This window comes from Diceros bicornis, chromosome 3 (genome assembly GCF_020826845.1).
Source record: "Diceros bicornis minor isolate mBicDic1 chromosome 3, mDicBic1.mat.cur, whole genome shotgun sequence".
Taxonomy (NCBI): Eukaryota; Metazoa; Chordata; class Mammalia; order Perissodactyla; family Rhinocerotidae; genus Diceros; species Diceros bicornis.
In genome coordinates this window covers 46,423,624-46,447,451 of record NC_080742.1, presented here as the reverse complement: position 1 = coordinate 46,447,451, position 23,828 = coordinate 46,423,624, and the positions used below count along the sequence as shown (strand labels likewise).

General features: G+C 37.0%; 1 protein-coding gene across 1 annotated transcript in view; it reads right to left on the bottom strand.

Annotated features, from left to right (window-relative positions):
* Positions 1 to 23,828, bottom strand: part of ABCB5 (ATP binding cassette subfamily B member 5) — a 120,870-nt gene that overhangs the window by 27,122 nt on the left and 69,920 nt on the right. The window contains exons 17-21 of the mRNA XM_058526863.1: positions 23,066 to 23,209; positions 22,059 to 22,163; positions 21,844 to 21,921; positions 17,536 to 17,619; positions 201 to 404 (exon numbers count right to left, since the gene is read on the bottom strand). Of these exons, the coding sequence (XP_058382846.1) occupies positions 201 to 404; positions 17,536 to 17,619; positions 21,844 to 21,921; positions 22,059 to 22,163; positions 23,066 to 23,209 (615 nt within the window). The remainder of the gene's footprint in view (positions 1 to 200; positions 405 to 17,535; positions 17,620 to 21,843; positions 21,922 to 22,058; positions 22,164 to 23,065; positions 23,210 to 23,828) is intronic.

Below are 23,828 nucleotides of genomic sequence, written 5' to 3'. Positions count from 1 at the left end.
CCCCAAAGCCCCAGTAGATAGTTGTACATCATAGTTGCACATCCTTCTAGTTGCTGTATGTGGGACGAGGCCTCAGCATGGCCCGAGAAGCGGTGTGTCGGTGCGCGCCCGGGATCCGAACCCCGGCCGCCAATAGCGGAGTGCGCGCACTTAACCACTAAGCCACGGGGCCAGCCCAATAACAACAGTCTTTATTTTACCTTTCCAGCACGCTTAAGTTCTTGCTTATCCTTGTTGGCAAATCCAGTCATTGCTGCGGTTTCAATCATTCCTGTCAGAGCAAGTACTGGAGCAATACTCAGAATCAAGAGTGTCATCTCCCATCCATATATGAAGGAAATGATAACTGACAGTCCCATGTTAGTTGCATTTTGTGTTAAGACACCAACCCTTGAACCTGTTGCCTATAATTAGACATAGTTTGGAAAAAAAGCCAGTTAATTTTAAATTTACAAGAATTGCTATTATAGCTTCTTACAAAATAAGGTAGGCTTTCTTCTTTAGGATTTATACTTAGATTTTTACTTTGAATTTATACTTAGAGATTAAATAATACCCATATTTAAAAAATGTCCCGTACTAAGGAGTCATAGGAGTCATTATGCTTTATTTGTCTACCTTATGTCCGACATTGTTGTCCTTTGACATGTCCCTATCGTTCTTTGAATATGTCCTTACTTTCTGACACAAAAAGATTTTTTAGACCCTACCTCTGGAATCTGTCATTTCTCCAAGGAGTCCTGGTTCCTTTTAGTGGAGAATGTTATTTAGAAGTCAATATATGGTGCTAGTTGTGTTCGTTATTAGCGCAATGTCAGTGGACAGAACGGGGGAATGTGTGTGTGTGTGTGTGTGTGTAGTTGCCTGCACACGTTGAAATCTATATTTATTTCTCGATCTATTTATATTTCTTGAAATCCATGAGTTCACATCAATACCTCTAATTCCAATCCAACACCTCAAGGTTGTTTCCAGTCTTCTCCCTTCCAATATTTGTTATCCCCTTCTTCAACAGTGAGAACCTGACTCCCATTTTCTTTAACAGATTTATGTGATCAATCTCTCTCTATGTAACCAATCTGCTATCATGGCCCTTGCCTCTCCCCTGCATGGATACCTTCCTCACTCTGCTCTGGCTCAGCTTTCACACACCAGGCTGCCACCCCACATGGATGCCCAACTCACCAAATGTGGGCTCCAAAACCCAGCTTTCCTCTTCCCCCTACACTGATGGAGGGCCGGCACTCTTAGCCTCTATAATAGTAGTGTAGAACTGAATGATTGAGGATATTCATTAAAGTGTATACTATAGATATGATGTCTTGCATTCTCTTTTCTGTACTTTATAACTTGGTTTCACTGAACCAAGGTCTAAAGATGCAATATCAAGATAAAAAAGGAGTTAGAAACATCATGATATAAGGTAACTTAAAATAATTTGGAAAAAAATCTTAAAATAAATAGAAATATATTTATAATAATATCTATATATTATAGATAATATACAATAATATATACAATAATATAATATTTGTTTTACAAGAACTACATGTCTTACAAATCAACTTTCAATGGGACACATGATAAGTAACAAACTGAAATTTCAATTCCTTTAGTGCTGGGATGAAAAAATGAGATCCCTATTTACTAGAAAAACAGCTATAATCAACAAAGATATGAATTCACATTTTATTTTATTTTATTTTATTTGTGTGTGTGTGAGGAAGATCAGCACTGAGCTAACATCTGATGCCAATCCTCCTCTTTTTGCTGAGAAAGATTGGCCCTGAGCTAACATCTGTGCCTGTCTTCCTCCAGTTTATATGGGACGCCGCCACAGCATGGCTCCACAAGCAGTGCGTTGGTGTGCGGCAGGGATCCGAACCGGCAAACCCCAGGCTGCCGCAGCGGAGCGCGTGCACCCAACCACTTGCGCCACCGGGCCAGCCCCTGAATTCACATTTTAAAACATATATTTTGTTGTGATCATGAAAACATGACCATTGGAAAAGGTTTAGACAACGTTAAAATTTAGATCCTTCCAGACATAAATACATACGCACATCACATTCAGATTAGGATTATTGCATGTATGTAGCTTTGCATCCCGCTTTTATCCCTTTGCATTATATTGCAAGCTTTTTCTTGAGTCATTAAATAATCTTCAAAAAATATATACGTTGTGGGCTGGCCCGGTGGCATAGCAGTTAAGTTCGTGCGCTCTGCTTCTGGCTGTCTGGGGTTCGAGGGTTCAGACCTCAGGTGCAGACCTACTCACTACTTGTCAAGCCATGCTGTGGCAGGTATCCCACATAAAGTAGAAGAAGATGGGCATGGATGTTAGCCCAGGGCCAATCTTCTTCAGTGAAAAAGAGGAGGATTGGCAATAGGTGTTAGCTCAGGGCTAATCTTGCTCACACACACAAAATTTCGGTTGCTTCCAATTTTTCACTATAAAAAATAAAGATGTAATGAGTATCTTTGTGCAAAATCTTTGTGCTCATCTTTTATTTCCTAATGTTAAATTCCTAGACTGGAGTTATATATTAAAGGGTACATATTCTTAAATTCTTGATATTGTAAAATTGCTTCTCTAAAAGATTATGTCAATTTTCACTAAAGTACCTCAAAATTAGTATGGTCATTAAAATAACAACAATATAAAACCCTCTCTCCCTCCAGGGCTTTGCCTTATTTCTAAAAAACTTTTGTGACTTCAGTTTCAAGACTGCATACGGTAGTGATCTGCTATTTCCCAATTTCTCACTAAACTATCAAATAAAACTCCAAAAAAGTAAAAACAAATAACAGCAAACACCAAACAAACCACTAAATATGGAAAACTAAGACAGATAAGCTATTTTAAGTGTCTTAGGGTATTATACACAAACTCTAAGACCTATGAGGCTGAAATAGAAATGTCATTTGGTACCTAATGCTGACTTACACTGTGTCTCTTGAGACTTTAAAGATGATGAGATAAATGATGCTGTATATTATGGGCTGAATTGTGTTGTTCTCCCCAACACCATTCATATGTTGAGGTCCTGACTCCTAATTCCTCAGAATGTGACTACATTTGGAGATAAGGTTCTTAAGGAAGAAATTAAGTTAAAATGAGGTCTTTATGGTGGGCCCTACTCCAATATGACTGGTGTCCTTATAAGAAAAGGAAATTTGGATGTAGACACGTGCTTGCACAGAGGAAAGACCATGTGAGGACACTGCAATAAGACAGCTATCTACGAATCAGAGAGAGGACTTAGAATGAAACCAATCCTGTTGACATCTTGATCTTGGACTTCTAACTACAGAACTGTGAGGAAATAAATTCCTGTTTTAAGCTACCCAGTCTGTGGTGGTTTGTTATGGCAGCCCTAGCAAACTAATACACTGTAGTTGCTTCTCTCCTCCCACCCCTACCGTGAGTTTCAGAGTTATACAGAGCAGATATCTGGATGGAGAGGCTATGGAACTTAAGCACTTGGCTGTTGGAGTCCCCCCACCACACATACACATCACATTAACTACTGAATGCTCCTACAGCTGCATAAAACATACATATATTTTGCTATGAAATAGTTGGAAGTGTTTTTTTAAAATTAACCATCAAGTTTTTTTGTTTTTTTTGAGGGAGATTGGCCCTGAGCTAACATCTGTTGCCAATCTTCTTCTTTTTCTTTTTTTCTCCCCAAAGCCCCAGTACACAGTTGTATATACTAGCTGTAGGTCTTCCTAGTTCTTCTATGTGGGACACCGCCTCAGCATGGCTTGATGAGCAGTGAGTAGTCTGCACCCAGGATCCGAACCGGCGAACCCTGGGCCGCCAAAGCAGAGCGCGTGAACTTAACTGCCACACCACCAGGCTGGCCCCTACAATCAAGTTTTGTTAAGAATAAGATATTCACTGTTATTTTAATATAAAATTTATCTAAGTATTACTAAGAAATTACTTGCCATCCATTACTTGATAGGTTATGTTTTGTAGGGCTTTATACATTTATTAATTTTTACTTTTTAGTTTCTTTTTGTATTTTGAAGCCAATGACTTTTCCTTTTTCAGATCTCAGTTCTTGGCACTATATCTATATTGTCAAAAGTATAAAACATATCAAGTGGGCAGTTATTCTTTTCTGTTTAGGTATTTCCTATTAGGTGGCCATAATATAGTTCTTTTCCTCACTGTTTTCCTCTTTTTAAATCCTATTTACCTTAAAAATTACAACTCTTGACAATAAATCAAAAGAAAAGGAAGAAAGGAGTAGAAAACAGAAAAAGTAAAGACAGAAAGCATGCTGAGGATTGTAGTTTTTATATATAAAATTATGCATTGTGTTAGAGAAACAGGTAGAGATACTTAATAGAGGTACACTAGAGCATTTGAGAGTCACTTAAAATTAGCCTTAAGGACTATGCATACCAACCTTATTTCTAAAAACACCCATGTGTAAACTTGCCTAATTTTTGATGAGACAGTCTTGTATTTGTGCTTTTTGTTTGGGACATAAGAACTTTCTACAAAGTGACTTGCACTTGCATATCCTTGCTTATTTAATAAGCTTGGGTTAGCTACTCTTGTACTAATCTGCTGCTTGAAAATAAGATTATATACCTTTCTATATGGCATTTTAGTTTAAGCTACCAGAAACCAATTGAAATATTCAGTCAATGAAGCCAAGGATAGGCCACAAACCCTACCTTTTTGTGATGGTGGAGAATAAGAAGGATCTGAATATACTTTTCCTGTGCCAGGAAGCATTAACAGAAAATAATAGACATTTGGCCTTGAACAATGCTGTAAGAACTAAAGGAAAATGGAAAATGGTCTTAAAGACCTAGAGGAATAGTTTACCTCTGGAAAGAATTTAGAACTGGAATCAGAGGAAATTTAATTAAACTTCCTTAGATTCTTTAGCAACATGCAAGAAGATAAAGTTTTTTTTTTGGAAATGAAAAGCAGAAAGTCATGATTAAATAATTCTTTAGATAACAATTATTTATGGAGTATCTACTGTGTCTAAGGTACTATGCTAAATGTGGAGAATACAACTTTGTAAGAAAATTACAGCATACAAAGAGGAATGGCTAGCATAAGAAAATAAATAGAAGGAAACAGTATGCAGTTGTAGAAATAAAATTCCATATGGTAGAATTTCTGCTTCTGGCTAACATGGAGTAACAGGGAATGGATTTATCCTCCCATTTGAAACAAACAAAAATAGACAGAATAATGAACCAATGGTTTTCAAGATACTGGACCTAAGGCAACCAAGGGCAGAGATAGGAAACAAACAAGGTGAGCCCTATGATTGCCCCACCTTACCCCTTGAAAAAGCTTACAGACTGCAGAATAGGGAGGGTGAATTAAGACAGAGCTCAACAGACTCACTAAGTTAAACAGATAAAGCTGAGAGTCTGGGGAGTCAAAGGAAGCTGGAGTTTGCAGCACAGAACACCAGAAAGGAGAGAGGTACACAGAAAGAGAAATCTGGATATCTGCAGAGAGTGTTCCTTGAGTATTCAGCTGAGCAGTACATGTGTGAGGGCTGGGAACAGTGCCTGGTCATACCAGCCAGACTAGAAAACCTCATGATTCACAGGGCACTGGATAGAGTATGTAGAAGGGTCTTGCCTTGGTAGTAGGCTCCAGTCCTGCCTAATAAACCTTAAAATCAGGACCCAAAAGGATCAAAAGTTCCTAGGTAACTTAACTGCAACCCAGAACAAAAAAAGAATATTTATAGAAATACAAAAATATCCAGCCCTCCAAAATGTTAAATTCACAATGTATGGTATCCAGTCAAAAATTGCCAGGTATGCAAAAAAGCAGCAAAATAGGACCTGTAATGAGCATAAAAATCAATCAGTTGAAAATGACCCAGAACTGACACAAACATTAAACTTAGCAGACAATGACATTAAAAGTTATTATCATTGTATAACATAAATTCAAAAAGTTAAGAGATAAGGAAGATATAAAAAAGACCCACGTTAAAATTCTACAAATGAAAATTCCAGTGTCCATAAGTAAAGTTTTATTGGAACACAGTCATGCCCTTTTGTTTAGCTATTGTCTATGGCTGTCAGCGCTAGAATGATGGAGCTGAGTAGTTTCTAGAGAAACCACATGTGCCACTCTCCTCATCTAGTTCTGCTCAGTGTGCTACAAATCTGTGACGTGATTATAATTTGACAGCATGTTGAGTGCCACATGTATTTTTTTTTTTTAAAGTTTTTGTTTATTTATTTTTTCCCCCAAAGCCCCAGTAGATAGTTGTATGTCATAGTTGTACATCCTTCTAGTTGCTGTATGTGGGACACGGCCTCAGCATGGCCGGAGAAGCGGTGCATTGGTGTACACCCGGGATCCGAACCCGGGCCTCCAGCAGCGGAGCGCGCGCACCCAACCGCCAAGCCACGGGGCCGGCCCAAGTGCCACATGTATTGCTGTACATGTTGTACATTGTGACATTTTATCCTCGTTTTAAAGATTACATTGCATATCTATCATCTAAAAACAAAAAAGGAATAGAAAAGTAGATTTGGAACATCCTGCTTTTAAGGTAGAGTGGACTGTGGATTACTTTGTGTTCTAATTAGATGCCTCAGTGTTGTGTTTATTATGCCATGACACTAAACAGTGCTAAAAATATACAAAATAGGTCAACATTACCAGACTAAGCATTCACCACAATATTCCTAACTCACAGGGAAGCGACATTCAGAAAAATTAGAAAATTTAAAATGGAATATCTCAGCAGAATTTTCTCATAAAACTAAGAAGTGAAAATGAGAGTGAAACTAAAGTAAGTTTCTGAGTGGCTCATTTATTAACTAAGCAAAGAAAGTCATTTCTGGATAGTGAGTTAACTAAATAATGTTTGATTGCAAGCAGTGGAAGAAATGTGCTCAGAGAGCATAAACTTATATCAGATGATTAACCTTTTGGTGAGAACAGTTGCTCAAAAAGTTGAGAACACTGAAAGCAACATCAACAGTCAATTAAAAACCAAGGTAGATTTTTTTGAGTAGCTTTCCCTGGCTCTTGATAGGTTGACATATGTTACCGATACGGCGCAATTGTTGGCTTTTTGAAGAGCCAATGCTGAGTGTGAAGTGACTGAAAAGTTAGCTGTTATGAACAGTCTGTGTGGAACAACTATAGGTGAGAACATTTTCAAAGAAGTTGAAAAAAACCTAGGTCAGTACAACCTGAAGTGGAATCTGCTAAGATGTATTATAACTGGTGGTGGCAGAAAAAAAGGCTTAGCTGAACAAATTTTACAAAGTTTGTGAAAATGTTAAGGTGTTTAAAGCCTATGGTTATTCACTGTATTGTTCATCAGCAAGTATTTTGTGGAAAATAATGGAATTTATCACACATTATTGGACCAGTACAGTCAATGGTGAAGTTCATTTGCTCTTATAGATTTAACTATCTTTATTTCTATTTTTGTTAAAAATGGAAACTGAAAATCTTGACTTGCCTTACCACACAACAGTTTGAGGGTTTAGCAGTGATAAGGTTTCACTGAAATATTTTGAGTTCAAGTCTGAGGTTGAAATTTTTCTTTACAAGAAGAATCACCTTTCACCACTATGGCTTTGGAAATTAGCTTTTGCTGTAGACTTGATAATGTCTCTTAATGAATTCAACCTAAAATTGTAAGACAAAACAGCAATTATATGCCAACCTCATACTGTGGAAAAGTCATTTTGATGACTACTAACATTGTTTGAAACACAAGTAATGTCAAACTGTTTTATGCACTTCCCATGTCAAAAAGTTAAATCAAGAAATAAGGTCAGGAGAGAGAAGTCAAGATGGCAGCATAGGCAGACGCTGAACTCATCTCCTCCCACGGTCACAGCCGATTTACAACTACTCTTGGAAAACTTACCCTGAGAGAGAATTGAAAACTGGATAAGAGGAACCCCTGCAACAAACAACAATCCTAATTGAGGTGAAAGAGGCAGAAACTCCCTTCTGGAGAGAAAAAATGCTACCTTCACAAGGCGAAACACTTCACAGCCGCCAGGGAGCAACCCAAAGGTAGGCAGCCTTTCCTGGAGGAGTGGGGGACCTGAGCCGGGGAGCATTGCTGCTATAGGCATTTTTTGGACCCAGCACAACCGAGACGAGTGGCATAATATCTGACTATGCTTGCTACTAACAATATTGGGGAATACTACCAGAAAAGCTGGTTCACAAAGAAATTAAAGCTGGCTCTTAAAGGGCCCACACACAAATTCACCCATTTCGGAAAGCAACCTAAAATCACCAGAAAGAAAGGTGCATGGTCCTTTGGTGAAAAGAGACTCACCTGATAGGCTCCGAGTGCATGTCGGTGAGAGGTGAGACCTCTCCAGGGACTGGGACATTGGTGGTGGCCATTGCTGTGACCTGGTGTGGGTGTGCTGATATAGATGATGGCAGATGCCATTGGAGTTCTCCGTGTGGCCTGCTAGTCAGGGTCTGCCCCAGCCACTAGAGCACCGATTTAATCCAGCTCAGCCAGGGAAGGCAGCCCACCCTAGGGACTGGCCCCACCCCACAACAAGCCCTCAGGCAACTTGTGGGCCTGCATAGATCGGTGACTGGATTCTCCGCAGCATGGTGAGTGGGTCCACCTCTGTGGGGCAGGGTGTGCAGAAGGAATGGGTAGAGAGTGTGGGGCGCTGGTGGAGTGTGTGGGGCTCCTGCCTTGGAGATACTGGGTCCACTTCAGGGGGTCAGGGTGCGCACATGGGGCAGGACTGTGTTGACTGTGTTGTGGACCTGTGGGTAGTGGGGCTTGTCAGCTGCAGAAGATTTGTGCTTCTCACAGAGCCACATAGCGGATTGGCCCCACCTTCCAAAGCCTGAAACAATTGGGTGCTCCCATGCCTGAGGCCAGCCCACCCAGCTGCAATCCTCAGAGAGCTGACAAGAGCCTTATAGGCCAGAGGCTTATAGCAATTGTATGCCCCTGAGCCTAACAACCAGCCACACTGGGCTCCTACTCACTTAATAGAAGACTTGCAACAGGAATGTGCTATTAGACCTTGCAGCCAACTGTGCTGGGGCTCCCCACACGTGATAAGGAGACTGAAGGGCCCACAACAACTACACGCAGCTGAGCATTACAACCAGTCAGCCAGGGGGACAGCTCAGCCTCCCTGGGCACCTACGGGAAGAGCAACCCCACCACAACAGAAGGACACACGTAGCCCACTCAGGGATCACTCCTGGAACATTTGGAACTGGTGACGAGAGGGAAGCACACTGCAAGGCCTCATAAAGCATCACTTATATAAGGTCACCTCTTCAAGATCAGGAGACGTAGCTGACCTACCTAATACTTATACACAAGCACAGGAAAAGAGGCAAAATGAGGAGGCAAAAGAATATGTTCAAGTAAGGGAACAGGACAAAACCCCAGAAAAGGAACTAAATGAAACAGAAATGAGTGACCTACCCGACAGAGAGTTCAAACAAAGCGTGTTAAGGATGCTCACTGATTTTGGGAGAAGAATGGATGAACTCAGTGACAATGTCAACAAAGAAACGGAAGATATAAAAAAGAACCAATCAGAAATGAAGAATACAACACTGGAAATGAAAAATTCACTAGAGGGACTCAAAAACAGAATAAAGGATACAGAAGAACGGATCAGAGAGCTGGACGGAAGACTAGAAGAAATCACCCAAGCTGAACAGAGAAAAGAAAAAAGAATTAAAAAGAGTGAAGATAGTCTAAGGGACCTCTGGGACAACATCAAGCACACTAACATCTGTGTTATAGGTGTCCCAGAAGGAGAAGAGTGAGACAAAGGGGCAGAGAATCTATTTGAAGAAATAATAGCTGAAAAATTCCCTGACCTAAGGAAGGAAACAGACATCCAGGTACAGGAAGCACAGAGAGCACCAAACAAGATAAACCCAAAGAGGCCCACACCAAGACACATCATAATCAAAATGTCCAGAATTAAAGATAAAGAGAAATCCTAAAAGCCACAAGAGAAAGACAACAAGTTACATACAAAGGAAACCCCATAAGGCTATCAGCTGACTTCTCAGCAGAAACCTTACAGGCTAGAAGAGAGTGGCATGACATATTTAAAGTGCTAAAAGGAAAAAACATACAGTCAAGAATACTCTACCTGGCCCGGTTATCATTCAAAATAGAAGGAGAGATAAAAAGTTTCCCAGACAAGCAAAAATTAAAGGAGTTTGTTACCAAGAAACCAGTTCTACAAGAAATGCTAAAAGGACTTATTTAAGGGGGAAAGAGAAGACCACAAATAGGAAAAATTATCTATTTCCATGATAAGAGGGTTACAGATACAAATGCACAAAAAAGAGGTTAGATATGATATCAACAACATAAAATGTGGGAGGAGGGGTGTTAAAGAGTAGAGCTTTCAGACAGAGGTCAAACTAAAGAGACCATCAACTTAATATAGATTGCTATATACATAGGTTACTGTATACGAACCCCATGGTAATCACAAACCAGAAACCTATAACACAGAAAAAACTAAGAGAATGGAACCCAAACATAGTACTAAAGAAAGCCATGAAACCACAAGGGAAGAGAGCAAGCGAAGAAGAAAGAAACGGAGAAGAACTACTAAAACACCGAGAAAAACAAGTTAAATGGAAGTAAGTACATACTTATCAACAGCTACTTTAAATGTCAATGGACTAAATGCTCCCATTAAAAGGCATAGGGTGGCTGACTGGATAAAAAACAAGACCCATATATATGCTGCATATAAGAGACACAATTCAACCTAAAGACACTTACAAACTGAAAGCGAAGGGATGGAAAAAGATAATCCATGCAAATGGCAATGAAAAGAAAGCTGGGGTAGCAATACTCACATCAGACAAAACAGACTTTAAAACAAAAACTGTAACAAGAGACAAAAAAGGCCACTACATAATGATCAAGAGAACAATTCAACAAGAGGATATAACACTTGTAAATATCTATGCTCCAACATAGGAGCACCTAAATATATAAAGCAATTCTTAACAGACATAAAAGGAGAAATAGACAGTAACACAATAATAGTAGGGGACTTTAACACTCCACTTAGACCAGTGGATAGATCATCCAAACAGAAGATCAATAAGGAAACATTGGCCTTAAATGACACACTAGAATAGATGGCCCTAGTATATATATATACAGAACATTCCATCCCCAAACCGAAGAGTACACATTCTCTTCAAATGCACATGGAACATTCTCCAGGATTGATCAGATATCAGGCCACAAAATAAGTCTCCATAAATTTAAGAAGGTTGAAATAATACCAAGCATCTTTTCTGACCACAACAGTATGAAACTAGAAATCAACTACAGGAAGAAAATCAGAAAAGCCACAAATATGTGGAGATTAAACAAAATGCTACTGACCAACGACTGGGTCAATGAAGAAATCAAAGGAGAAATCAAAAAATACCTGGAGACAAATGAAAATGAAAATATGACATGCCAGAATTTATGGGTTACAGCAAAAGTAGTTCTAAGAGGGAAGTTTATAGCAATACAGGCCTATCTCAACAAACAAGAAAAGTCGCAAACAATGTAACAGTGTACCTAAAGGAACTGGAAAAAAGAAGAACAAACAAAGACCAAAATCAGTAGAAGGAGGGAAATAATAAAAATCAGAGTAGAAATAAATGAAATAAAGACTAAAAAAAGAACAGAAATAATTAATAAAACCAAGAGCTTGTTCTAGAAAAGATAAACAAAATTGACAAACCTTTAGCTAGATTCACCGAGAAAAAAAGAGAGAAGGCTCAAATAAGTAAAATCAGAAATGAAAGAGGAGAAATTACAACAGACACCTCAGAAATACAAGATTATAAGAGAATACTATGAAAAGCTATATGCCAACAAATTGGATAATCTAGAAGAAATGGATCAATTCTTAGAATCATACAACCCTCCAAAATTGAATCAAGAAGAAATAGAGAATTTGAGTAGACCAATCACCAGTAAGGAGACTGAAACAGTAATCAAAAACCTCCCCCAAAATAAAAAGTCCAGGACCAGACGGCTTCCCTGGTGAATTCTACCAAACATCCAAAAAAGACATAATACCTATCCTTCTCAAACTCTTCCAAAAAATTGAAGAGGATGGGAAGCTCCCTAACTCATTCTATGAAGCCAACATTACCCTGATACCAAAACCAGACAAGGACAACATAAAAAAAGAAAATTACAGGCCAATATCACTGATGAACGTAGATGGAAAAATCCTCGACAAAATACTAGCAAATCGCAGACAACAATACATTAAAAAGATTATACACCACGATCAGGTGGGCTTTATTCCAGGGTTGCAGGGATGGTTCAACATCCACAAATCAATCAACATGATATACCACATTAATAAAATGAAGAATAAAAATCACATGATCATCTCAATAGATGCAGAGAAAGCATTTGACAAGATATAGCATCCACCTACGATAAAAACTCTGAATAAAATGGGGATAGAAGGAAAGTACCTCAACATAATAAAGGCCATATATGACAAGCCCACAGCCAATATCGTCCTCAATGGTGAAAAACTGAAAGCTATCCCTCTAAGAACAGGAACCAGACAAGGATGCCCACTCTCACCACTCCTATTTAACATAGTACTGGAAGTCCTAGCCAGAGCAATCAGGCAAGAAAAAGAAATAAAAGGGATCCAAATTGGAAAGGAAGAAGTGAAACTGCCACTATTTGCAGATGACATGACTTTATATATAGAAAACCCTAAAGAATCCACCAAAAACTTTTAGAAGTAATAAATGAATATGGTAAAGTTGCAGGATACAAAATCAACATACAAAAATCAGTTGCATTTCTATACACTAACAACGAAGCAGCAGAAAGAGAAATTAAGAAAACAATCCCATTTACAATTGCAACAAAAGGAATAAAATACTTCAGAATAAACTTAACCCAAGAGGTGAAAGATCTGTACACTGAAAACTATAAAACATTGCTGAAAGAAATTGAAGAAGACACAAAGAAATGGAAAGATATTCCATGCTCTTGGATTGGAAGAATTAACATAATTAAGATCTCCATGCTTCCTAAAGCAATCTATAGATTCAATGCAATCCCTATCAAAGGTCCAACAACATTTTTCACAGAAATAGAACAAAGAATCCTAAAATTTATATGGAACAACAAAAGACCCCGAATAGCCATAGCAATCCTGAGAAAAAAGAACAAAGCTGGAGGTATCACATTCCCTGATTTCAAAATATACTACAAAGCTATAGTAACCAAAACAGCATGGTACTGGCACAAAAACAGACACACAGATCAATGGAACAGAATAGAGAGCCCAGAAATAAACCCACACATCTATGGACAGCTAATCTTCGACAAAGGAGCCAAGAACATACAATGGAGAAAGAAAAGTCTTTTTAACAAACGGTGTTGGGAAAACCGGACAACCACATGCAAAAAAATGAAAGTAGACCGCTATCTTACACCATACACAAAAATTAACTCAAAATGGATTAAAGACTTGCATGTAAGACCTGAAACCATGAAACCTATAGAAGAAAACATAGGAAGTACGCTTTTCGACATCAGTCTTAGCAAAATATTTTCAAGCACCATGTCTGACCGGGCAAGAGAAACAATAGAAAAAATAAACAAATGGGACTACGTCAAACTAAAAAGCTTCTGCACAGCAAAGGAAACCATCAACAAAACGAAAAGACAACCTAACAATTGGGAGAAGATATCTGCAAACCATACATCTGATAAGGACTTAATCTCCAAAATATACAAAGAACTGATGCATCTCAACAACAAAAAAACTAAGAACCCAATTAAAAAATGGGCAAAAGACCTGAATAGACATTTCTCCAAAGAAGATATACAGATGGCCAACAGGCACATGAAAAGATGTTCAACATCATTAACTATCAGGGAAATGCAAATCAAAACTACAATAAGATACCACCTCATGCCCCTCAAAATTGCTATAATTAACAAGACAGGAAACAACATGTGTTGGAGAGGAAGTGGAGAGACGGGAACTCTCATACATCGCTGGTGGGAGTGCAAACTGGTGCAGCCACTATGGAAAACAGTATGGAGATTCCTCAAAAAATTAAGGATAGAACTACCATACCATCCAGGTATTCCACTGCTGAGTATTTATCCAAAGAACACGAAAACACCAATGCATAAAGATACATGCACACCTGTGTTCATTGCAGCATTATTTACAATAGCCAAGACTTGGAAACAACCTAGGTGCCCATCAAGAGATGAATGAATGAAGAAGATGTGGTATATATACACAATGGAATACTACTCAGCCATAAGAAACGATGAAATCCTGCAATTTGTGACAACATGGATGGATATTGAGGGTATTATGCTAAGTGAAATAAGTCAGAGGGAGAAGGTCAAATATCGTATGATGTCACTCATAAGTAGAAGACAAAAACAACAACAAACGGGGCCGGCAGGTGGTGTAAGTAGTTAAGTGTGTGTGCTCCGCAGTGGTGGCCTGGGGTTCGCCGGTTCGGATCCTGGGCACGCACTGACGCACCGCTTGTTAGGCCATGCTGTGGCGGCGTCCCATATAAAGTACAGGAAGATAGGCACGGATGTTAGCCCAGGGCCAGTCTTCTTTAGCAAAAAACAGGAAGATTGGCATCAGATATTAGCTCAGGGCTGGTGTTCCTCACAAAAACAACAACAACAGCAACAAACAAACACATCAAGACAGAGATTGGATTGGTGGTTACCAGAGTGGAAGGGGGGAGGGAGGAGGGCAAAAGAGATGATTAGGTACATGTGTGTGGTGATTAGTCTTGGGAGGTGGACATAATGTAATCTATGCACAAATAGAAGTATAACGATGTACACCTGAAATTTATACAATGTAATAAACCAATGTTACTGTAATAACAAAAAAAATTGAATGAAGCAATTAAAAAGTATAACCCCTTAGAAATGTTACAAGTGTTTACTACTCTCTATATGATTAATCAATAATATTTTAAAAATAAAGTATATTATAAACAAGCAAAATTCAGCAACTTAAAAAAAAAATAAAGAACTAAGGTCAACATTGTCCATATCCTAGTTTTACCTAATCAATTCATTAGGCTCTTGGAAGTAATCAAGAAATTTTATGATTTCTTGGGGCAATACAATTATAGTTCTGATGAGAAGAATTCTTAAAACTAACATTGTGTCTGTGAGTGGTATATCAAGTGTACACTATGGCATCAATAACATACTTTCTTGTGGACAAAAATGAGGTAAGACTTTGGTTGATGAAAAGGGATTGCTAAAATATACAGAAACAATACCTAGCAATTTTGTGGAGTCTAGTATTCCAAAAAATCTAAAATGGCTTTATAGCTTTAATAAAACTACATATTACACAGAAAATAGTCTGTTGACAGATGTACTGGCAATAAGCCATTAGCATGGGCTGAAACAATACCAGTTAAATTGGTTGTATTCAATCAATTATTTCAGGAATCACGTTGTCCTATGACTTTATTTCACTAACATATTTTTCTCATGACTCGCAAAGTATCAGAGCTTCTAAAAATGGCCAGAGGCATATATTTTCGGTCACTAGTAAAGGTTTCAAAATAATGTTTATTGTTATTAAGGAGCTATTTTATGGCCATTCACCCTAACACATTGGACAAAATAAAATGTAACTGAAATTACATGATGAAAAAACTAAGATGGAATATGTCTTAAGTTGATATGATAGGAAATATGACCCCAAATTAATATTTCCTGCTGCATCTCTACTGTGGTGTGTCTTTGTGAGAAAAAAAAGAGTGAACAAATAAGACTGGTAAATAAGTCTTCCTATCGAAAGAGTATCCATTCAAGTTAGATATGAATCTACCTTTATATGGCAAAGCAAGGGTTTATGTGAATTACATGCTAGTAGACACAGTCTCACTCTTGAATCCTTCTTTGGTTGTTCTGCTTTTTAAAGTCAGCAACTTTAAAATCTGCCATCAGTATTCCCACTATTTATTCTTTAGCTACTACTTCTCATTCAATGAAAATAATTTGACTTGCCCAGAAGTTATTATGAGAGTAACATTTTCTAACTGCAACAAGAAAGTTTCAAGTGATCAAATGGTATTAGTCAGATGCTTATAAGGAATCAGGCTGACAAATATTCTCATTAATTTCTCTCGATGAGAGACAACAAAATTTATTAGAAACGATTAAATGAACGTAAGGAGAGTAATGTTGGTCTTTCAGTACTAATTTGTTCTTTTGGTTGAAGTAAATACTTGCTAAAAGAAAAGATGTCACATATAAAATACAGCTGCTAGTAAGAATGCCTATTGCACTGGATTTTTAAAAGATCTGAATGATAGGTACAGTATTAGAAAAACATTCACACAGTAAAGAAAAAAAGAGCAAATTTTGTGCAATGGGGATTCAAATGGAATTACAGGGATTGATATTTCTGCCTAAAGTAGTGAACCCTGGAATTCCTAAACACAGATGCTGTCATTCAGGTAATTCTATTGTGCTATGAAAGATTAATGCTATGCTCATTACTTGACTATTAAGTGAAATTCTATCCATCATTTTTTTTATGCCAGTAAAATTAAGCTCCTCAGCCCTATTTTAAAATTTAATTATTATCTAATAAAATTTAGAGCCTTGCCTTCAAAAGTATTAAAAAGAGTCAGGAAGAGATAAAGATGATGCCCTCTTTCCTCTTGAGCTCCTTCTACACCATAAAATTATTTTAACAAAGAGGTTGAAAGATTTATCTCCTTTAAATTATAAGTGGGAAATCTGTTTTGCACTCCTTTTCTCAATTATAGTTGAAATATCACTTGTAAATAAAGATTAATTTTATTAAAATAATTGGAAGAAAATTAATAAATTATTCTTTATCTCTTCCATACTACCTTACTCCCCATGCTTATTCAAGAATCACTTTGAAATACATTATGCTGGTCATTCCATTATTGATTTTGAATATGGTGCACAAACATTTTGCTTACACATAATATGACCAGTCAGGATTACACATATGTCTTTAACTTGATTTGTAAAACAACTAACACAGAATCATTTCTAGATGTACACATGAATCTAACTTGATAGACATTATATTAAATAAGATCTTATTTTCTGGGTGAAGGAAAAACTAACTTTATTCTTTTATTAAAACTTCTAAATTGCGTGTGTGTTTTCATTTTGTTACTTTTTCTTTCTTACTATTTAATTCTGAGCTCTTTTCTCTAACTCATTCTTAATATCTTCTTTAGTTGTCTGATTATCATATTACATGTGTTAAATCTTCTTTATTTTTGGTTAAAAATATCCAGAACTGAAAGGCTTCCTTACATCTTTCATTGAGAGTTCCCTGTTAGCCATGAGACTTACCTGGTCTCCTTAATAATGTGGATCATCTCAGTATAGCTCACATAGATGCACAGACACATGTGTATATGTGCACGCATGCACACTACATATATACACCATTTAAAAATAAAAGCAATATACGTACTCCTTGAATTTGTGCTATATCTATGGCTAATATTGTTGTCAAGGCTCCTGTGCTGTTTTCCTTATCATCAAACCAGGAAATATCCTAGGGAAAAAAGGGAATTAACATATAGTTATCAAAAATGATTCTTCTCTGACCTGTGATTTTACTGTAGTAAGTCAGAAGGCATTTACTGCCTCCTCACTCAAAGGTGCTTAATTCTTATAAATACCATGGATCAAACGATTTTTGTTTTTTACTTCACAAAGATCTATACTTAGGTATAAACTGAAGAAGTTAAGCCCAACAGCTTGAACTCATTACCATGCTACAATATTGTATAATAATCAGTGTTAAAAATGGTTATTTTGAACCACCAAGTAATTTGTAATTTTACTCCACAAGTAATTTGTGGAGAGCAGACTCTATTTAAAAAGTAAGGTAATGCACAACACAAATTACAAATATTTCCAAACCTTTCTGCCTAAACTGATTAACGATAAAAAGTCTATCTCCTTCTCTTTAGGACCCACATAGGCAAGATTTTCCCTGACACTTCATATTACCCCCTATATCTTATAAACACTGGGCATTGTGAGAAGCTAAAGATGCAGAAAGGCTGCCGTAAAACTCGTGCAGCCAAGAAGTATGCGATCTGAAGAAGAAGACAGGTCAAAAACACAAGCAATAAAAGCATAATGTTACAACCAATTTCATTTTCAACAGCAAATAGAGACAGCACTTCTCCACCCAAGGAATTCTGATTTCCTTTTATTAGCTATGGAATGTTTCCTCCCACTCACTCAAACCACTTATATCTCTTGTGGATTAAAACTATGTGGAGACTGTCTCTGAAAAATGAATTATTTTTAGTGAGTGAAGTGCAAAAAAACTATTGGCTTACTATAACCCAGCCAGGGTCCCAATGCCCAGGTTACTAGTTTCTGCCAACTAAGGAAACAAAAGCATGACAGACAGAGGGCTGTGCATTAATCTCCCAGTGATGTGAGAAGAAAGCTCCTGTGGAGGAATATGGCAGGAACCACGGTGAGTACAACCCCAGCAAGACAACACTATTCTGTAAGCCAATACATTGAGAAGGTGTCCTAAAGAGTTTAAGGTCCTAGACGCCCAAAGGGCGTGCTATAGAGATCACGATCTGTGCTACACAGCAGCCACTTTGAAAACACAACCCCAGTCAAGGCCCAAATATATTGTAAATACACATCAGCAATGATAATAACTATAGCACTAGAACTAGAAGACATTATTTGTTTTTTACTGTACACTCAAAAAAATTAAGATATGATATATATTTTCTCATTATTTCTGTATTTCAACATGACATGGAATGCACAAAGAATTTTTAGATACAATATAAAGTAAAAATGTAGAAAGAGAATTTATTTCTGAATATTACATTCCTGATTCTACAGTACTTGCTATAACACAAAAGGCATGGGATATATATGTGACTAGTCTTAGTCATTATCTGACGTTCAATCAGCAAGTTATCCAAAACTGCTTTTCAACAAGTCAGCAATTGTACACTCTAGGGATTGTCTTCCAGCATAGGCAATATATGCTAAAACACCTAGCAGAGTTTCTGGAACATAGCTGGTGTTGAGTAAAAATTAGCTTGCTTCTTCTCTTCCTGATGGTAAAATGATCGTAAGTAAGGCTATCAGGTTTTTTGATACTAGTAAATCCATTTTCTTCCTCCCAATAATTCTACTAGAAATAAAAAAATACAATAACACTAGATAAGTGCTTGGTATTTATTTTCTCATTTAATCATCACAACTCTATGAGGTAGATACTATGATTATTCATATTTTATAAACGAGAAAACTGAGGCAATGAGAGATTAAGTAACTTGCCCAAGGCCACACAGAGGGCAAGTACTGAGGCCAGGATCTGAACCTAGGCAATCAGATGTCAGAGTTTTTAATCAACTATCCTGTTCTGCCTCGCATCTAACTGAAGCATTATAGTTGATTTTCATTACCTGTTTCTCCTGCTTCAGAACTTGTTACCTCAAATCCTTTTGGAAGCAGCTTTTTGATATCCTTCAGTGATCACCATTAATGCTATCATCTTATGATTTAGAGACCCCCATAGAAGCCCTAGCCAATCTAATTTAGAGAGAAATGGGCAAAAATAAACTTCATATCTGTTCTATAACCCAACAGATCTATAGGTCAATAGTTATCATTAAGAAATATGAATTTAGCTTGGAAACACAATGAGCAATGAATTATTTACAACCATTGAAGTCAGTAACAATTAGAATATTCTTTTCAACTGGAAAGATCTCAAGTAATCAAATAAAATATAGATTTTATACCTACAAAAAGACCACACCTAATTCCATAAATACCTCTACCTCAAATGAGGTTTCAAAATGGTTATAGAAAGCACTGCCAGTCTCGGCATGCTTTCTAAGCCTTAAAAAGTCTTATCTTAGGACAAAAACCATGTAATAAGAGTTAGGCAAAACTGCACATTAGGAGCTTCCCTTACTATAGATGAAAGTGAAATTGGGAAGATATTTATAAAGAAAAGGCCAAATATACTACTCCTTTCTTATCCTCCAATTTAAAAAGGCAAAGATAAGCAAAAAGACTGCTAAATGATGAAGAGGGAAAGCAAATGCAAGTTGAAAGGGGCTGAGTTGAATTTGTGGGGAAATTTAATAATATCTGTGTGTATCTTTGTATGTGCATGTTTTTTGAAGGACTAGAGTTTATGGCTTTTAGATTGGTGCATTCTTATGGGCAGAAGCTACTTTATCCAAGAATGTTATTGTCCTGGGTTCATATGGTTAATGCTAGGCAAGGGATTAAAAGTCCAGTATTAACCATCAGGATATGAGATCAACAACATCCACTGGTTAAACTGGCTCGTGGCCTTGAGACTCTACCAAAACCATGCTGTGAACCTCTAGAGAGGAAGTTCAAAGTAATGTTTGGAAAAGTTAAAATTTATACTCTTTTGTTTAAAACATTCAGACTTCAGAGGACATTTTCAAAAATTTCTGGAAATTGAAAATAAATTTCCTCGAACACAGGAAAACATAAATTCATAAAGAAAAACAAAAATGAGCAGAAATTGTCAAAAATACAGTGTTAGTTAATTAAAATTAAGTTAATTAAAATCCCACCTTATTTCATCAAAGATTTGAGGTAAAAAGATAAAGTGTTCTTAAATAAGAAAACAAAAGTACAGGTTTAACATGAGCGGATGTACAGGCACTAAATTATTTTAAGATCCCTCAAGTAGATTTTTGTTTTTCTGGATTAAGGAGTGTCTCCAATTGTCTCTGACAGGACCTGTCTGAGCAGAGGGTGTTAGGCACCAACTGCTTCAGAGCACCCAGTTGCTATGGGAAACCTTGCACTTGCTTTGCGGCATTTTGTATTTTGTAGCTTCCTAAGAGCACAAAGGCCCAGGAGTTTTGTTACATGGAAGCCCTCCCAGCACCACTGCTAGAAGTCACAAGATGTAAAAACTGGTTTTGACGACTCGGCAGGAGTGACAGTAACTCTATTTCTGAAAAGAAACGACCCTGGCAGGAAGCTATTTGCTTCTGCACAGTGAGCTCTGGTGACAGAAAAGTGTGGCGAAGGGCTCTAAATGATTACTGGCTTTCAGGGTAACCCAATACACCTCAGCCTCCTGAAAGAACTTTAGAGGGGCCAATCTGAGACATTCCTGCCATTTGCCCCCAAGACTCACTTCTCAAGATTACTACTTGATCCACTTATTTTTAGTTATTTCACAGGTGTGATTGATCATCTATGTGCAGCAGCCCAACCTGCCAGCTAGACTGATGTTATCTGAATTCAGGACTTTTCTGATGAGGGTAGAGAGATTGACTGCTTTAAGAAGTGTGAAGTGAAAAAACTTAAGCTGTGGACATGGATGAGAACTAGAAAAATTAACTCCTCCTTTTAAAATATATTCTCCAAGATACTGTAGCTCTTAAGTCTCCTGTTCAGTTTTAATATGGTCTTCCATTCTAATCCCAGAGAACTACATTATATATTAAAAGAAAGATTTGTCAAGATAAATGCAAGGAACAAGGAGTGTACTCTAAATCCTGTTTTCCATAAGTTGTATTTTCGAACATAATTTTGGACTTGCATCTATTAGAAAAATATACTATAAGAATTCTGACATCAGATGCTGCTTGGAACACAAAAAGCATGCTTTCAAATGATCAAAGGAAAGACTATGTCAAGAAATTGACTTGAAGAAAAACCAAAAGCTAGAATATTTAAAAACACATTTTAAATAAAATAAGAAAAAAGTCAACAAAACACTGACCTGATACAACATGGCCTTAAACGCCAAATGTCTTAATCTCATGGTTAAAATTTCCCCTGCTCTGCCGTAAAATAATCCCTGAAAAACAAAAAGAATCTACATTTATTCTGAATTCTCTTTCTTAGTTCTTTGTAACAGTTAGTATATTTACTTATTTACAGAGAAGATGACATAAAAAAGTAATCATGTTCAAACTTAATTCATTAAAAGCTTACCTGAATGAAATAACTGACAAAGCAAACAACACCCAAAATGACAAATATCACGGAATAAATTTCTGCATCATGCTTTAATGTGGTTTTATCATCATTTTCAAACATCTGAAAAGGAATAGATTTTTTTAAATCAGGTGATTGGAGGAAAATACAAAAGAAAGAGAAAAAACTAAAATGTCTATCCATCAGGATTTTTTGAATGAATTTGAACATAAGAATAAGATTATAATACACATTTCTGGTGAAAAAGAGTGCACCATTATTCTATCCTCTACATTCATTACATATGATAAAAAAATAATTTGCTGTTAATTCTCTCATTTAAGCTATGTAAGTATGGGATCAGATAAACGAGTCTTCTATTTGCTATTATTATCACAGAATATGTTCAAAGAAACCACCAGTTTGAATTATTTCTAATAACTTCTAATAACTCAGGTTTCTTAATATTCCTCTACTTAGAGTATTTCCTGCAATATGAGACTTTTATACATGTCCCTAGAATGAGTAATTATACACATATTGACATCTATATTGACAAACTGTAGCCGTGCAAATCCGGGAGACTGAAGACTTAACATGGCTCTAGTAAGATCCTTGAATCCATCAACTCTCCTGGGTCCCTCGGCACATTCCCAAACTCTCGTTATTTCCTCTCCCTGAGCTGGCTGGTAATAAAAAACGGCCATTGTTCAGACTAGTTGAAAGAAGAGTAGTCGTATTTGCCTATTTTATTGCTTCAGTGCTTTGGAATGCTGATACAGCACTGGAGTCAAAATTAGAAAACAGAGCAATTTCTTTACTGATCGCCCAGTCAATAAGGCCCAGTCCAACACTTCACGATACAGGCTGGCTTATCCCGAGAACATTAGTGAAGTTTCCTATCATGGATCATACACCACAAGTCCCAATTTTCCCCTTGCTGGGTCAGAGTATAACAGATCTGTTCTCTCAGGCTACACTTTGTTTAAAATTGTTAAAAATATTAGCAAATTAGTTTTACTTACAGTTACCATTTTTGCAAAGATGATGGAAAATACTGGATGAACAGTTCCATTTAGCACAGAAGCCAATGTCCCCAGAACCACCGAAGGCCATTCAGACTTGTTTAATTTAAAAATTTTTAGTAGAGAAACTTCAGGAAGATTTGTCTATAAATAAAATACCTTGGTTAAAATCCCAGTTTGAGAGCATAATGGAACCTAGAGAAGTTAGCCAATCTTAAATAGACCTATAATGTAAAATATAAAATATAATAGGTGGCAGAGCAGAAAACAGAATTTTTCTTAGAAAAATTTCACTGCCCATATTACTGATGATGACCTCAAAACATAAAATAATCTCACCCAAAAGTGACTATTTGTGCAACTTATCACCTTTTAGCATTTCACTCAGTTGCTATCATTAAAAAAGTACAAATTAACCCACATGTTCTGACAGCTAAGACTCAGAAGAAATGACGGGTATATTTTTCTTTACTCCTGTTAAAATGGATGGAATGTCATATTCTAGAGTAGGACAAAATCTAGATAGCCACTAAGCAGAGACAGAAGGTAAAAGTTTTACTAGCATTTTAAGCTTGAAAGTTTTCCAGTTTTGTGACTTATCTACAGAAACATTTTTCTAATATGTTGGTTAAAAGACTGTTTTGGGGTTCCTATTTACAAGTAAAATGCTGTAATATCTGAGCATATTACTTAAATTCACCAAGCCTCAGTTTCCTCATCTTTCTGAGGGGCATATCAGTTCCTATATTACAGGATTGTTTTC